At 35.7% G+C, this 16,357-nt stretch overlaps 1 protein-coding gene and 1 pseudogene across 1 annotated transcript; one reads left to right on the top strand and one right to left on the bottom strand.

Moving 5' to 3' along the window:
- Positions 1–926: 926 nt before the first annotated feature.
- On the bottom strand, positions 927–5,957 carry LOC132184007 (ras-related protein Rab7-like; annotated as a pseudogene).
- Positions 5,958–7,121: 1,164 nt separating this feature from the next.
- Positions 7,122–9,706, top strand: LOC132184006 (zinc finger BED domain-containing protein RICESLEEPER 2-like). Its single transcript, XM_059597484.1, has 2 exons — positions 7,122–9,528; positions 9,666–9,706. Exons 1-2 carry the CDS (start codon positions 7,122–7,124, stop codon positions 9,704–9,706), a joined length of 2,448 nt encoding a protein of 815 aa, XP_059453467.1.
- The last annotated feature ends 6,651 nt before the right edge of the window (positions 9,707–16,357 follow it).

Genomic DNA, 16,357 nt, shown 5'->3' with positions numbered 1-16,357 from the left:
GGAAAGAGGAAATAGAAAATAGATGAGGATAGAGAAATAATTTGTGTGAAAGAGAAAAAATAAATGTTGTTGGCTTGAAAGATGTGTTGAGGAAGAGGAAGAAGCTAGAGGAAGAAGCTAGAAGAAGAAGAAATGGTTTTGAGTGAAAATGAGGAGAATACCGAAACAATAAACAAAAAAAAAAAAGTAATAGTTGAAAATAATATTTTATTCATTTAGTGTGCTATAATGAATAGTACCAAAGTGAATAGCAATTTGGTGCTATTCACTGTAACAGTTAAGGTATTTTAGCTAATGTGAAGCTATTCTGTTAGGAGCTAAAAAAAGAAAAAAAAAAAAAAAAAAACTAAATATAGCTAATATCTCTCTTTTAGCTAAGCTAGCTGTTGGAGTTGCTCTTAGATAAAAAAGCCAAATAAAAATTTCAAGTGGGAGAAATTCTGATGGCACTATATATATATATATATATATATATATATATATGATTCTCGTTCTCAAAACTTCACTATTTTTTCTCTTTCAAACTAGGAGGATTGGCATTTCGCCAAGATGTGATCCTCCCCGGAGCCATTCTCCTTGACAATTGACCCCTGACAACTCTTTTAACTATTCTGAAGCCTTTTGACTCCATATTTTTGGGTGGATCTCCAAAAATAAGAAAGATCTCCTTGCATTTAGTAGTTCTTATGAATCTAATTCAATGAAATTACGTCCAACAAAATGGAACAAGCTTGCCGTAGTGAAACAACTGGGCAGCTGAAGAAATGAAATGACACAACCATCATCACTCAATAATAGCCACAACGAGTAGCTACACCCAAAAATTAAGATTAACAGTTTCACGCCCAGGAGCAGGACTTGATAACTACAAAATGGAGCATTCATTTCCTAATCTATGCTTAGAACAACTCGCGGTAAACCAATCCAAGGAATACAGTGCATACAAAATAAAAAAAAAAATGGTATGAATCAAAAGGACCACAAAAAAACGAAGCCGCAATCAAAACCAGGTCAGCACGCACAACCACCCCTGGGCTCAGCCTCCGAAACAGCCTCTGGTATGTCCTTGGAAATATCTGCAATTTAAAATAGGTCAACGAATGCATTTCATGGTCTGCTCCAAAATCTGAATAATATTAGAATATAACACCAAAAGCAGAAATAAGTGCAGAACATATTCAGTGATATCTGTGAGGGAGGGTTCACATTTCACAGAAATTATAAAAAGAAAAAATAAAAGCCGATGCTTTGTTGCACTACAATACATTAACTGGTACAACAGAACAGAGGAGAAGATGGATCCCACAAATGCTCCAATCTACTAATGCAATGGCTGATAAATTAGCATATATACCATGTAATAAACACAATTGCTGAACAACCCAAGTAGTTCCTGAATATTTTCAGCTATCAATCACTTGAACACAAATTCAAATCATCTAACACAACTTTAGAGATACAAATAACAAACATTAAGTTTGGCAGACACAAACCACAATGTCTTATCCCCACATTTTAACATGACGAATATAAGTAGAGAAAAACATTAATTAAAGGAAATTGAAAATGCTACCCTATGGCTATGGTATTATTAAATGCAAATCCAAATTTAGGACCCTGAGACAGCTTCAAAGCATAAGAAAAGGCAATGCAAATGATGGAGATGTTTTGGGTTTGCCTCGCAAAAAACCAAGGTATTGTTGGCAAACAATAGGTGGTTGGTAGATCTTATGAAAGACGATGGGTAGTTAAAGCATAAAATCTTTAATTTGTTTAATTAAATTATCTTAATTCTCATTTTGAATACATGAAATCTGATGTGGCACAGGTTTTAAGTTCGGAGGGTATTTTTATCAGGACCCCACCCTTGATGTAGCACAAGTGATCCTCTTAGAGGCACTCAGAGTGTAATGATCTTTCAATGTGAAGATCTCATATTCCTTGCCCTCAATTTTCACCTCTATAATTGCTCATAATTGTACCTAAAAAGATCATGTCCTTGTTAGACTGATGTAGAAGTTCCAATAAACTCATGTTTTTCTCAAAACTTCTGACTGTCATAACATCAAAATGTTACCAGTACAGTATATCTTCCATGGGATTCTTCAAACCTATAACTGTTTGATACATTAAAACATTAAGATATTATGCAAAACTAATCCAAAAAAAAGTTATCAACCCTTAAAATAAACTTACATGTCCTGTTCACGCTCGCTAGCTAGAGCAGTCTTGGCAATACAGAAGAATGCAGCATCAACATTATAATCCTCTTTGGCTGATGTCTCGAAGTAAGGAATGTTGCCTTTTGAAGCACACCACTCCTTTGCTTTCTTCTCAGAAACCTGGAAAGACGATACTTAGGCCACCATGTAAGGAACAAAGAAACATAGATAGCACTGTAACTGTATATCCTCACCACTCGACTATTCCCACCATCGACATCAATCTTGTTTCCAAGCAATATAAATGGAAACGTCCTTGGGTCAGGTGGGTTTGCCTGGGACAACAATGAAAGTGGAAACCATGTCAACATTCAAAAAGAAAAGATATATAAGCATCTTTTGAAAAACTAAAGCCACAAGTCATAGCCTAATTCTTTTTTGTATTTTTATAAGTGAACGATATTCATTAAAAACCAAAGGGTGCACTCAAGTACACAGAAAATATGCAATAGAAACACCTATCCAAAAAAAGAAAAGAGGTCAAAAAAGTCATGAAAACTAGAAATATGATCATAGACTTGCAAATTATACAAATTATAGAAGTGCAAATAATCAACTCCAAAAATGCAATCAACTAATGTTGGAATGGCTGTCAACTTGCATGATGGAACCGATATATCTATTCTAGCTAACCACTACAAAGCATGTGGTTTGTATTTAAAGATGGTGGAAGAATAAAAAATGTGAAACAAACATATTCATGCAACACTTCAATGTGTAAAGCCTGGAATTTTTTTTAAATAATAATAATAAAAGAAAAGAAAAGGCAAGTGAAAACAGGGGGGGGGAAGCATCCATGGCATTGCTTCAATGAATAAAAGCATCATCTTCCTTAGCTTTCAAAACTCACAAACCAAATGAAATTTTTTAACTTAGAATTTGGCAATCTACTGTGCATGCTTGGATGAAAGTTTTAAATGTAAACCACCCACTTATTTTCTTCAAAACCAGGGTAGGGGCTTGAGGCCCATGGATTCCAATGAGACAGAGTTAAACTGAATTTGAAATGAAGAAATCAATCACTCTCTAAAGTATAAAATGCAAAAATGGAAGAATCCTGGTGCAAAAGAAGAAATTAAGTAATCAAGAAGTGTCATGATGACGTGAGGTGCAAGATCCTGCTGAGAAATGTATAGCTAAAATTCAAAAGAATGAGACATTTGAAATCCAATGAAACTAATTAACATTTCGAAAAGGAAGCTAAAATGTCTGAAATTTTCAGTTTCCAATGTCATTGCCTAAACCTCTCTAACAAATGACTCATTACTACATATGTTATGTCAATCTCATTTCCACAAATGTTGTTGAGTCTAAAAGATTTGTGGCAGCGACATATACATTATAGAAAACATTAAACACTAGCATGCATGCAAGCTCTACTAAAGTATATGTAAAGATTGAACATTGATATGGTCTAATCACATGTTTACAAATATGTTAAAGCACAATATATAATCATGTATAACATAATTGATCTTAATGTGTCAGTTAACCAACAAGTATTACAATATAATTTTAATAAATAAAATACACCTGCAATTGAGACAATATTACATTCTTTTTTATGAGTAAAGTGTAAGCGTGCAGCTCGTCTATCTTCCAAAGACAATAAGACTAGGAGCGGAACTGCGATTGCAACAGCAGCTAAATCTAAAAAGCTATGGTCTCTCTTTCTATCCCTCTCAAACATTTTTGCCTGAACCAGTTGCTATGAGAGACTAGAAAATAAACTAAGTGAAGCAAGCATTACAAGCCAAAGTAACATTTAACTAACAGTTTTTCTTACATTATTATTAAGTGAATGCTGCCACTAAAAAAATTTCAGATTCTTCAGGACATTCTAATTCCTCAAATGATAACTAATAGTCTGAAACACGGCAATCAATTTAGGGGTGCCTTATGCTTTTTATAATATTTCTCTGTTTATCTATATTTAAAAAATAAAAAAAAAATAAAAAAGTAAAAGTCTGAAACACGGCAATCAATTTAAACGAGAGCCTAACCATTTTTTAAATAATATATTTTAGGAAATAAAATTGAATAGCATAAAAAAGATAAATTGGTAGCTAGCAAATCATTCAGAGCGACAATGAATTAAAGAATCAAGTACGGCATCAAGAACCTGTTTAAGAAACTCCTCGTGCCAGTTGTCAAGAGTATCAAAAGATTTCATCACGTTAACATCATAAACTAGAACACAGCAATCTGCCCCTCTATAAAATGCAACTCCAAGACTTTGAAACCGTTCTTGCCCAGCTGTGTCCCATATCTACCAACGTGAACCCACACCTTATTAGCATGGAATGTACATCATGGTCTCACTTTTTAATTGTTTTTTGAAACTTATATTTGATTTTTTTATTAATGATAAAAATGGAGTTATTAAAAGTTATATGAATGCAATGTTTATAAAATTGAGATTAATCTACTTTTTAAAATAATGATTTTTAGATGAGTTAGTGCTACACATACTCCTACTTATCCACACTCATTTTTCCACATCCATAACTGGTTTTCAAAATCATCATTACATTAAAATTCAATAAAATATAGTTTAGTTGGAATTAAACCTGCTAAGATTGAGACACAACAAATTAAAAATTTCTTCTAAATTTTATATATTTTTATAAAATCAAAACCTAAATTAGTTTACCACAAATGGCAAGCCGTGTGTGTAGATTGCCAAGTCAGCTCGTTTGTCAAAAAAGCAACGACAACGTGGCGCTGTTGTGTCCAGGCATGAATGATGACGGGAGCTTAGCCATCCCACACAAATTTGCAATAGCGCCCATTTCTTCGTGAATAAAATAATGCTATTTACATATTTTTATTAATTTAACACACTTGTTATTGGTCGATAAAAGTGTTTAAAAATTATTTTAATTTTTTTTAGTGATTGAAAACGTTAGCGATTGGTGATGTGGCACTCTTATGGAAAGTGGGATAAGAGGGAATAAAAGCGCGATTGATTTGCTGCATTTCTGTTTCGTCGTCCCCTCTGCGACTCTTGGGAAAACAATGGCGAATTCTTCGGTGAACGGGTTGAAAACTCTGTTCATCTTGTTGGGCTCTATTATGGTGGTCACTCTCATCTTCACCATCTACATTGATGGTCTTCCTTTTCGCAAAGACATCCTCACACCGCACTCTCTCTCTCTCTCTCCCTCTCTCCCTCACACATGACACACACCAATTTTATTCATATCTTTAATCTTTTGCTTCAACAAGACTAAAGTTGGCATACCATTTTCACGTATGCTCAGCTTACATGTGTGTGATCAGCATGAGATTGTTTTGGACTTTAGCTTGCTTTGTTTCATGTTTGCTTGTTCGATCTTTAGTCGAACAGACGCAAGTGCAAAATCAGAGTCATTTAGTAGAGCTTAAAAACTAATGAAATAAATTAATTTTTTTGGGAATTTAATGCAGATGGATGGCTGCAACCTTGGTTGACTTCTATATCAACGTTGTAGCTTTGGCGGTATGTTTCCTTCTCAATTCCTCAATTTCCTTTTATTTCTTTAACTCGCTGGTGAGCTTTCTTGAATCTGGATGTTGCACATTAGGGGTGAGCATATTCACCGAGTGCCGAGTTTCGACCGAGTGCCGACCGAGTTCCGACCGAGACCGACCGGCACCGACGAGCAGACAGACGGAAGGCGGCAGGGATTTCCTTCTTCCGAAATATTTCGGTTGGCAGGCGGTATAGATTTTCTGGAAGTCGGTTTTCGCCATTACCGACCCGACTCCTACCGACATTCAAAACGACGTCGTTTTGATTAATATTAAAAAAACTTATATATGTCTACTCAAAACGGTGCCGTTTTGAGTAGCATATATATATATATCTTCTAACCCTCTCAGCCCTAACCCATTTCCCCCAAGTTCCCAACTTCCCAACCCTAGCGCCGCAGCTCAGTGAGTCTCAGACCTCTCACCTCACTGAGCGCACCCTCGTGAGTCTGTGACCCTCCTCAGTCCTCTCAGGCTCTCATCTCTTCGTCTCCTCTCCGCGGCTCCGCCGAAGGTCACTGTCCCCTCCTCTCATCTCTTCGCCTCCTCTCCACTACTCCGCCTTTTAGCCATCGAAGGTCGCTGTCTGTCTTGGGTCCCTGACGTCGGTCGTCTTCTCAGTTCACCATTTCTCCCAACGAAAACGAGGTATGCTTCTGAGTTCTGATTACCTGATTGTTAACTATTTATCTTATATTTAAAACCCATGTAATGATGTAAAGTTGTAAACGAAGGAAACAATATTGAGGAAAAAAACAATCTTTTGATTAATAATGTTTTTCACCTTGTACTTTTCTGTTCTTCTTTAAAGATCTTTACTTGGGTAGTTGGGTTGGGTACTTGGGTGTTACAGAACTTCAATACTTCATGCTCAACTGCTCAAGTGATAACTTTTGTTGTTTTCAAAAAAAATAATTTGACTAGAATTATTACCACATAGAGGATGCAGTAAGAAGAAGAACTAAGTGAATAATAGGTACCATTTCATCATTTTAGATGATGCCCTGGGTGACAAACTGACAATCATGCAGGTTCGGTTGTTGTCTCAGACTCTCAGTTACGAGTCAGGTGTTTGTGATTGTGAATTGTGAATAACTGAGTATGAGTATAGCCTTTAAGAAGAAAACGACACACTGTTAAAATTTTAAACTAGTGGTGGAAAATGGAAATGCAAACCCACTGCTGAAAATTAAAATCCTAGTGAAGTGCAATTACTAATTTAGACTTGGTTGAAGTAGATGTGAAGTTTAGTGAGGTCCACTTGTCTTTGAAGTGGGTTGCTTGGTTGTTTGATTTTATATATATATTTTTTTCTAATTTAAGAGAGGAAAGGGTTATCAACTTATCATTGAGGGTTTTTTTTCTCATTATATGAATGACTCACAGATGGATTCTCATGCTGCCAATTCTGCGAAAGACTCACCCGCTTCTGCAAAGTCTGCTGCTGTTGCTGCTGTTGCTGCTGCTTCTGCAAAGTCTTTACCTGCAAGGTCTTCACCTGTTGCTGCTTCTGCAAAGTCTTTACCTGCAAGGTCTTCACCTGCTGCTGCTACTGAAATGTCTTCTCCTGCTGCTGTTGCGGCGGTACCCGTACCTTCACCAGCACCGACTACATCAAGTGGTGCTTCTCATACTCCATCTCTTGATATTCCAATTACTCCCATGGAAGTTGAAGATGTTGCATATGAGTCTGGGGATGTTCATAGAAGTAGTGGTGTAAGGGATGATAGTTCTGTAGGAACTAGAAGGGGTCATGGGAGTCGTGGGGGTCGTCCACCACAACCTAGGAAACCAAAAAATATGTCCAAACCATCTGCAGCTTGGGAACATTTCACTAGGGATGAGAGTTCTTCCCAAGATGACCCTATGGCCCATTGTAATTATTGTGGGTCTGCTTACAAGTGTCACCCTAAAATTAATGGGATCTCCTCCATGCTTTACCATGTCAATAATTGCCCAAAGTATAAGATCCATAAGACTAGACAAGGTAAGAGTCAACAAATGTTTACCTTTGAGGCTAAGAAGGGGGAGGGTAATGCATTGATGATTGCAAAGTATGATGAGAAAAAAATAAAGGTTGCACTTACTGAAATGGTTATTGAGGATGAGTTACCTTTTATGTTTGTGGATGGAAATGGGCTTAAGAAGTTCATGAAAGTAGTTGAGCCTCGCTTCAACATTCCTTCTCGCTTTACAACGATGAAGGATTGTGTGAAAGCGTATTTAAGGACTAAGAGTGATTTGAAGCATATGTTTATGACAATTAATCAAAGGGTTTGCTTGACCACCGACACATGGACTTCTATTCAAAATATTAATTATATGTGTGTGACTGCACATTTTATTGACCATAAATGGACATTGCATAGAAGATTGTTATCATTCCGTCAAGTGTCGGATCATAAGGGCATCACAATTGGGAGGGCATTGGAGGAGTGTTTAGTAGAATGGGGCATTAGTAGGCTTTTGACAATTACGGTTGACAATGCCTCCGCCAATGATAAGGCACTAGATTGGTTGAAACAACGAACAATGTACGATGAGGACACTATTTGTTTTAATGAATTTCTTCACGTGAGATGTAGTGCCCATATTCTTAATCTAATTGTGCAAAGGGGTTTAAAAGATGCTCATGACTCAATTGAGAGGGTCCGAAATGTGGTTAGGTATGTGAAGTCCTCCCCCAAAAGACTAGAAAGGTTTAAGTCTTGTGCAGATAGACAAAAGGTTGTTTGTCAGGCCTCCTTGGTCCTTGATGTTCCCACTAGATGGAACTCAACCTATTCCATGTTGGAGGTAGCAGAGAAGTATAGAAGAGCATTTGAGCTTTTGCAAGAGGAAGATGGGCCTCTTATGCGTTATTTAAATCGAACTGTTGGGGGAAGAAAGGGGTTGGGGCCTCCCAAGGAGGATGATTGGAACAATGTTCGTCACTTTGTACATTTTTTGAAGGTCTTTTATGATGTCACTATGAAAATTTCTGGTTCATTGTATTCAACTGCAAACTTGTTTTTCCAACAACTTTGTAGTGCTCGTAGGCAAGTGCTAAATTATGCTGGAAGTCCTGATCCTTTGGTGAGTGCTATGGCTAGGCAGATGAAAGTAAAATATGACAAATATTGGGAGAACTTTGAGAAAATAAACCGGTTGTTATTTGTGGCAGTTGTTCTTGATCCTCGGTACAAACTGGTTGCTTTTGAATATTGGTGTCAAATGAACCTTTCACATGAGCTAGCGAAAAATCTTGTTGATAAATTGAAGGAGGACTTAAATAATATATTTGACCAATATGTGGGCACTAGGGGAAATGTGCCAATGATGAGTGTCAATGATGAGGTACAAAGTCGAGAGGCTCCACATTGTCATGCTTCAACATCATCCGAGAACGTTTCATTTGACGACGATGCCGACTTCTTAAGTGAGTTTCATTCATTCCAAGCATCAAGAAATTTGATGGATTGTAAAACTGAGATAGAGCAATATTGTTTGGAGGATGTTGAATCACCAAGTACAACCTTTGATATTTTGAATTGGTGGAAAGTTAATTCAACAAAGTTTCCGATCCTCTCCAAGGTAGCGCGGGATGTGTTGGCCATTCCAGTGACCACAGTTGCCTCAGAATCGACATTTAGCACCGGAGGTCGTGTGCTTGATCCATTTAGGAGTTCTTTGGCTCCAAAAACAGTTGAGGCACTTGTTTGTACGCAAAATTGGTTGAGATCTTCTCCCGTTAGTTTGCGTGACACATTCTTGTCTAAGGTTGATGATGGCGAGAGCTACAAGCTAGATTTAGGTATTAAATTATTAATATTTTCTACTTACTACAATGAATTTCAAATATACTTAATTGGTTCTTTCATTGAATAATTTAATTGTTTCTAATTCCATTTTCTAAGTTTTCTAATGTTTTTCTTGTTTTTCTTGTGGTAGAAATTATGTCCAATATTATTAATGTTGACGAGGCCAATTAAGGATTGAGACTTTCTCACATGTCACATGGTGTTGTTTGGTTGGTTTTATTGACTTTCTTAGTTGATATAATTAATTGGCTATTTACTTGTTGGTTATTTACTTATTAACTTTATATATTCTTTTTCTTTGCTTTTTGAAGGTTAATGGGCTGCTGTTAGGGTTGTTGCTGACTTGCTTGGGAAGCTTGGGAGTAATTATGATCTTTTGAGAAGACTAATATTTTGAGACTACTTTGTAAAACTAGTTTATGTGTTGGTTTCCTTTAGAATTTAGACTACTTAGTTGCTTAACTTGTTTATGAGTTTATGTTTTGAACTCTTCATATTTGTGTGTGCTTGATTGCTTGATTGCTTGATTAGTTGATTGTTTGTTTGATTATTTGATTATTTGATTATTTCATTGATGTTATAATGATTGGACTGTTGGGGAATTTTTTGCTTATTATGTGATATTGTGTATATATGTGCTTGATTGTTTAATTGATTATTTGATTATTTCATTGATGCTATAATGATTGGAAGTTTGGAATTGTTGGGGAATTTTTTGCTTATTATGTGATATTGTGTATATATGTGCTTGATTGTTTAATTGTTTATTTGATTATTTCATTGATGCTATAATGATTGGAAGTTTGGAACCATTGGGGAATTTTTTGCTTATTATGTGATATTGTGTATATATTTGCTTGATTGTTTATTTGATTATTTCATTGATGCTATAATGATTGGAATTGTTGGGGAATTTTTTACTTATTATGTGATATTATGTATATATATGTTTGCTTGTTATTTGGTATTTGTTTGGCAACTTTGGCTTATTATCTTTATGTTTGCTTGTTCTATTATTTGATTTATAGATTGAAAAATATTGGATGTTTTAACAAATCTTTTGTATAGAGGAAAAATCGTTTTTGCACAATACTATCAAATTTCAGTTTTGACCTATAATTGAAATTTTACTTGTAAAAAAACATTTGAAAGCTTTGATTTTTTTTACCAAAGTAAGCTGGCTAGAGAGGCAGTACCCAGAAAAAATAACAAAATTCAAAAGCAAACAATGTTAAAATTGAAAGCCCATCAATTTTTTAACAGCAAAAAATTTTCAAATTCAAAGCCCATCAACTGATCAAAGTTTTAACCTAAAAATCAGAAAATTCGGCCCAAAAACAGATATGTACAGTAGGCCCAATACAAAAAATAGGCCCAGCCCAAACCGAGATTTACCGACCGATACCGACCGACTTTGTCGGTTTCGGTAATAATTTCGGTCGGTAGAAGTTGGTTAATTAACCGACTTAACCGACTTTGTCGGGGCGGAAAACGAAAGTGAAATTTTTATACCGTAACCGATTATACCGACCGATACTCACCCCTATTGCACATGCTTGGGTCAGTAGAGGAGGTTGCAAGATGGCAAATTTTATATCATAGTGTGGATATGAACTTTTCTTAGTCAGCATATGTTATGTCAATGTAGTTTCAAGTTGTCAGATCATCTCTTTGTTTATTGTTTTTGCTCAATCACTAGCTGTTTATTGCATATCCTTCAATTGCTGCAGAGGTTTATGGTATATCAAAGTTTGTACTCATATACTAATCTACCATTTCAGGCATGGGTTCTCTACAGGGAATCTAACTGGCTCAGTGCAATAATCTGGATAATTCTGCTAGTATGCTTTGGCAGGTATGTCTCTTGTCCTCTTTTAAATCTGTTGAAGTCTATTTGTTGTTTAGAAAAAAGTTACGATTTTAGTGTCCACATAATTTGTGACGACAGGTCTGCACGACTAATTATTTTGCTATGTTCTTTAGTTGATTTTTCTGTTTTATTGACTTATTTTTCCTTCTTTCCTCCTGTGCTATTTATCCTTCGATTTTCTCTCCAAAATGTACTATTAAAATATCCTCACTCTTGTTCTCATGGTCTTCGTTTTAAGCCAGGTTTATGTAAACATTATAACTTTCTGGATGTTGAATCAAGTGATGCAATGCCAATACGTGAGATGGAAAAAATTATTTCGTAATGCTGAAGTGCTGCATACATTGGATATGATTTATGAGATGCAGTGTTGTATTTATTCCTATGTTTTAGATAACTTGTGATCATTATGTGATATATAGAAATTCATGTTATTACATTACTCTGACTGCTTCATTTCTGCATGTATTTAGTTTGCTTTATTCTTTTGAAGCATTTCACATTTGTTATTGTCCCTTTTACTACGATTGCAATTTCGGGCTCAATATTTTTTATTTCATATTTTATTAGCATTTCTTGGTTTCCAATCTAAGGTGAAATTTGACACTGAGCCTTTGATTCCTTTACATCTTTACAGACTGTAAGTTTGGTTATATGCCTTTTGTGTTAGTGCTTAACTAGTAAACTTGTGAATGAGTTTTCGTTCTTTACTTTTATCATGTTTATGACACTTGCAATCTTTTGATGGAATTCCAATGGTTATTATGTCATCCAGCTCTTTGTTATTTTTCAAAAATCTGGTTATTAATTTTTTTTGTTTTTTGTTTTTCAGCATTACTACATGTGCCTACATTGTTATGCTATTTTTTAAGCTGACATCATCTCAAGAGTCTTTACAAGATCCCATGTAATATTGTGTTCTCTTGCGGCATCCAATCGAGTACATACGCAAAACTCCAGACAAGTACGTATCCAATGACTAATTTTTACTGCCACATCATTAAGTTGTATGACATTCTTATAACAATCTACTAAATAGCATTACTCATGTACTTATGCACCTGTGTTGGAATAATATGGTAGGTTTTAAGATCAACTATAAACGTGTTGCCTATGTTAGATTTACGAGTTGTTTCCCTTTCCTCGTTTAACTTTTTCTGGTTATAGTTATGGAGGCTTAAGGATTTTGTCTGCCGTTACAATGATTTTTTCTTAAAATTATTCCTTTACTAGATTGGAGAGTATTTAGATACTTGAGTTTATTGGTCTACAGATTCAGTATGGTTCAATGAGCTGCTGTTTTGTGCTACCCTACCGTACGTGGATAAATGCTATCAAATCTCCTTTTCATTAAAGTTTACATAGACACTATTGTAGAGAGGATGGAAGGTGCTTGGTAGGATGGAACAAATTATATATGTCTAACGGAGGAAAGCACACTCTCATGAAAAGTATGGTATCTAGTTTCCCTAGTTATCTTCTTTAAGTTTTCACCTTTCCAACTCATGTGGTAAAAGATTGCAGAATTTACATGGGGAGTTTGGGTGGAATAGGAGAAAAAAATTTAATTTCATTAATTGGACTTGAATATTTCTGTTTTCCCATTAGATTTAGAAAGTTTGGACTTAAAATTAATGAATATTGCTGGGGAAATGGTTATGACATTATGGTGTGGAGGGGGATCATCTTAGCGACATGTAAGGTGTGTGAAATATGGGTATTTATGGGGAAGGTGGATGCCATAAGTAGTAAGGAGGCCTCATGGTGCAATCTGTGGAAAGCATTTGGGCTTCTTGAGAGACATTTAATGTAACACCCCGGTCCCATATTGGGAAGATGAGAAGAAACCCACATAGAGTGGGTGGTTTATAGAGATAGTCATGGGTGTTAAGTCCCACATTGCCTAGTTAATAAATGAAACTGGGCTTTATAATGAATTCTAGGGAAATTCCAAATTGACTAGTCATTTTGGGGTAATAGCGGAGATATGGCTAGCGTTTTTCCCTGGGTCGTTACAAGTGGTATCAGAGCTACTTAGTAACGCCATGTCATGTGGTACTGGAGCACTGCATGACGTGGACCTGACGAGGACGTCAGGAGTTTAAGCGGAGGAGTTTGTAACACTCCGGTCCCATATTGGGAAGATGAGAAGAAACCCACATAGAGTGGGTGGTTTATAGAGATAATCATGGGTGCTAAGTCCCACATTGCCTAGTTACTAGGTGAAATTGGGCTTTATAATGAATTCTAGGGAAGCTCCAAATTGACTAGTCATTTTGGGGTGATAGCGTAGATATGGCTAGCGTTTTTTCCTGAGTCGTTACATCTAAGGTTTCTTAAGTTAGTGGTAAGAGATGACACGAGGGTCCAAATTGGTAGATGTGTGGTGTGAGGATGCTGAGTCAAACAATCTATTTCCTCGATTTGTTCCTCATAGCTGAGCATAATGCTTCTATCTAGTTTTGTTTGAGATTAAAGTGGATGATTTTAGCATGGGATCCTAGATTTATACGTGTTTTTTACAATCAGGAAATCAGATAGGTCGATTTTCTTTTTCATATTTTAGATTCTAATCTTCTATTTAGCAGTATGGCTGATAGGATCACTTGAACGTTGAACCGTTGTATATTTGGTATCCATTCTTTTTATAAGATATTCAGAGGGCCTATGGTGATTTTCTTGGAAGAGTATTTGGCACGCTAAAGTTCTAAGAGAAGTTGCTTTTGGAAACATCCTAATTGTGGATAATCTGTTGAAAATGAATATTACTTTTTGTGGATTGCTGCTTAATGTGAAAATCAAGCAGTGAGTCACTTGATCATTTACTACTTCATTGCTCTTATACGAGAGAGTTATGGTTGTTGGTCTTCAATTTATGTTCCTGGGTTATGCCTAATAGAGTGGAGGATTTGTTTGCTTGCTAGTGATAGGGGGTAACTCTCAGAGTGTGACCGGCTGGAAGATGGCATTTCTTTGCCTTATGTGGTGCCTATGGAGGGAAAGAAATAATAGGAACTTTAATAATCAAGAGAGGACCTTAGAGGAGCTCAAGTCCTATTTCGTTTTTTTTTTTTTCCTTCTTTACTTGGATAACTGCTTTTTTAGCTCCATTAGTTATTAGCTTTTCAGAATTCCTTGTTCCCTTTTCTCTTTCTTCTTAGTTGTTCTCTTATATACTCCTTGTGTATTAGGGTTGCACCCCTCTGCGCTTTTGATATATATATATTTTTTTGATAAATAATATATATTCAAGAAACGCGCAGAGGGGCGCAACCCATGTACACAGAGAGTATACAAGAAACCCCTATTTCGTAGAGAAAGAAGAGCATAAATCTAGAAATTCAGAAAAAGTAGAAGTAGTTGGAATAGGCCAAGCCACTTTCCATGAAAACAACATTTGTAGCACCAACTTCTTCAAATGAATCAATTCTCACTCACAATCGTCAAAGCTTTGAGCATTCCGACATTACTTATAAAAAAAAAAAAATTATGTACAGATCAATGGGTGATGTCAAAAAAAGTTGTTAATTTGTTGTTCAGTTGGAAAGGAAAGTTTGAGAAGCACAGTAGCTGTTTTTTATGCATCCTGTCCCTCTCTCTCACTGTGGGAGAAGATTAACCATGTCAAGCTTTTTATGGTTGAGTTATGATCGTTGTTGTATGATTGGATAGCTATCTTTGGCAGTATTCCCACTTCTTTTCTTGACTCTCTTTTGGGATTTGGATTGTAACTTTTAGTTCAACACTTATCCAAAAAAAAAAAAAAACTTCTTATAGTTCATCACTCTTTTGTACAATTTTTTTTTTTTTAATCTATGAAGAGATAAAAGAAAGTTGACATATATGAAATGTCCCAGTAATAGCACTAAATGTCACTGCTTAAAAAGGTGGGCAAGGAATGATATAGCATTTTACCTTGTCAATGAGATCCATTAAACTACCATGTGGCACATGCACCCATTTAAGGATGAACATTATTTCATACAGAACTTCTTCCAAACTTCATTTGACAAGGATCAAGGAATCTTTAGACATCTGTTCTCACGCATTAAAAATGTGTTCTTTTGAATCGTATTAAATGATCTATTCTAAATGGAAACTGCAAATTAACTTGCATTTCCCTTTAGATAAAATTTTGCAAGTGAACATGTTATTATTAGTTTTGTCAAACTGCAAATGAAACAGAACAGGACTACTAACTTCAGTTGCTGACTTGTGACTACTATTGATCCATCTGATGGTTGTCACTGTAGCCAATAAGGATGAGGCATGCCTGACCGTCCACCAATTTTGTGCCATATACGTGTAATCCATCTATAGGTTGGGTACCAATTCAAGCATGTTGCATGTCCTTCCACGATTGTTGGATAGTCCTGACTATGACTAACATTTCGTGTCAAAATGACCATCTCTTAGTTAGTTCTGGGTAGAGGTGGTAATTCATATTTGCGTATTGGATTTGATCAACTATAACTCGATTCATTTAATTAGTAAAAGAGGTCAAACTCTGCAATCATAACCCATTAATTTCGTGTTGGATTTGTGTAGGATTTATGGGTCATGTTAAAAATTAACAGTTTTAATTATGGGGTCAAACTATTATAGAATTTGATTTACTACCAATTGGAGCTCACTTCGAATTATTGTTGTTCCTTCTCATATTTTTGTCCTCTTTTTCCCCCTTATAACTTGTCTAAAAGTAGGCTTTGTATGAGGATTTGTAATCAAAATTTCCAATGCGGTCCCAAATCTTCTTTTGTCATTTTGTCTTATAACTATTATTGTCATTATTATTATTTTTTCTTTTAGGATTCATTAATTGTCTTCATAATTGTGCATGGTAGGGCCGAAAACAGTTATAAGTTTGTGGGGAAACAGTGTAACACTGGTCTTGATGAGCAAGAAGGTTTTTAGGTCAATCTGGTGCAAATGAAAATTAGAGTACTCAATTT

The sequence above is a fragment of the Corylus avellana genome, chromosome ca6, assembly GCF_901000735.1.
Source record: "Corylus avellana chromosome ca6, CavTom2PMs-1.0".
Classification (NCBI taxonomy): Eukaryota; Viridiplantae; Streptophyta; class Magnoliopsida; order Fagales; family Betulaceae; genus Corylus; species Corylus avellana.
This window is presented reverse-complemented; position numbering and strand designations above follow the sequence as displayed.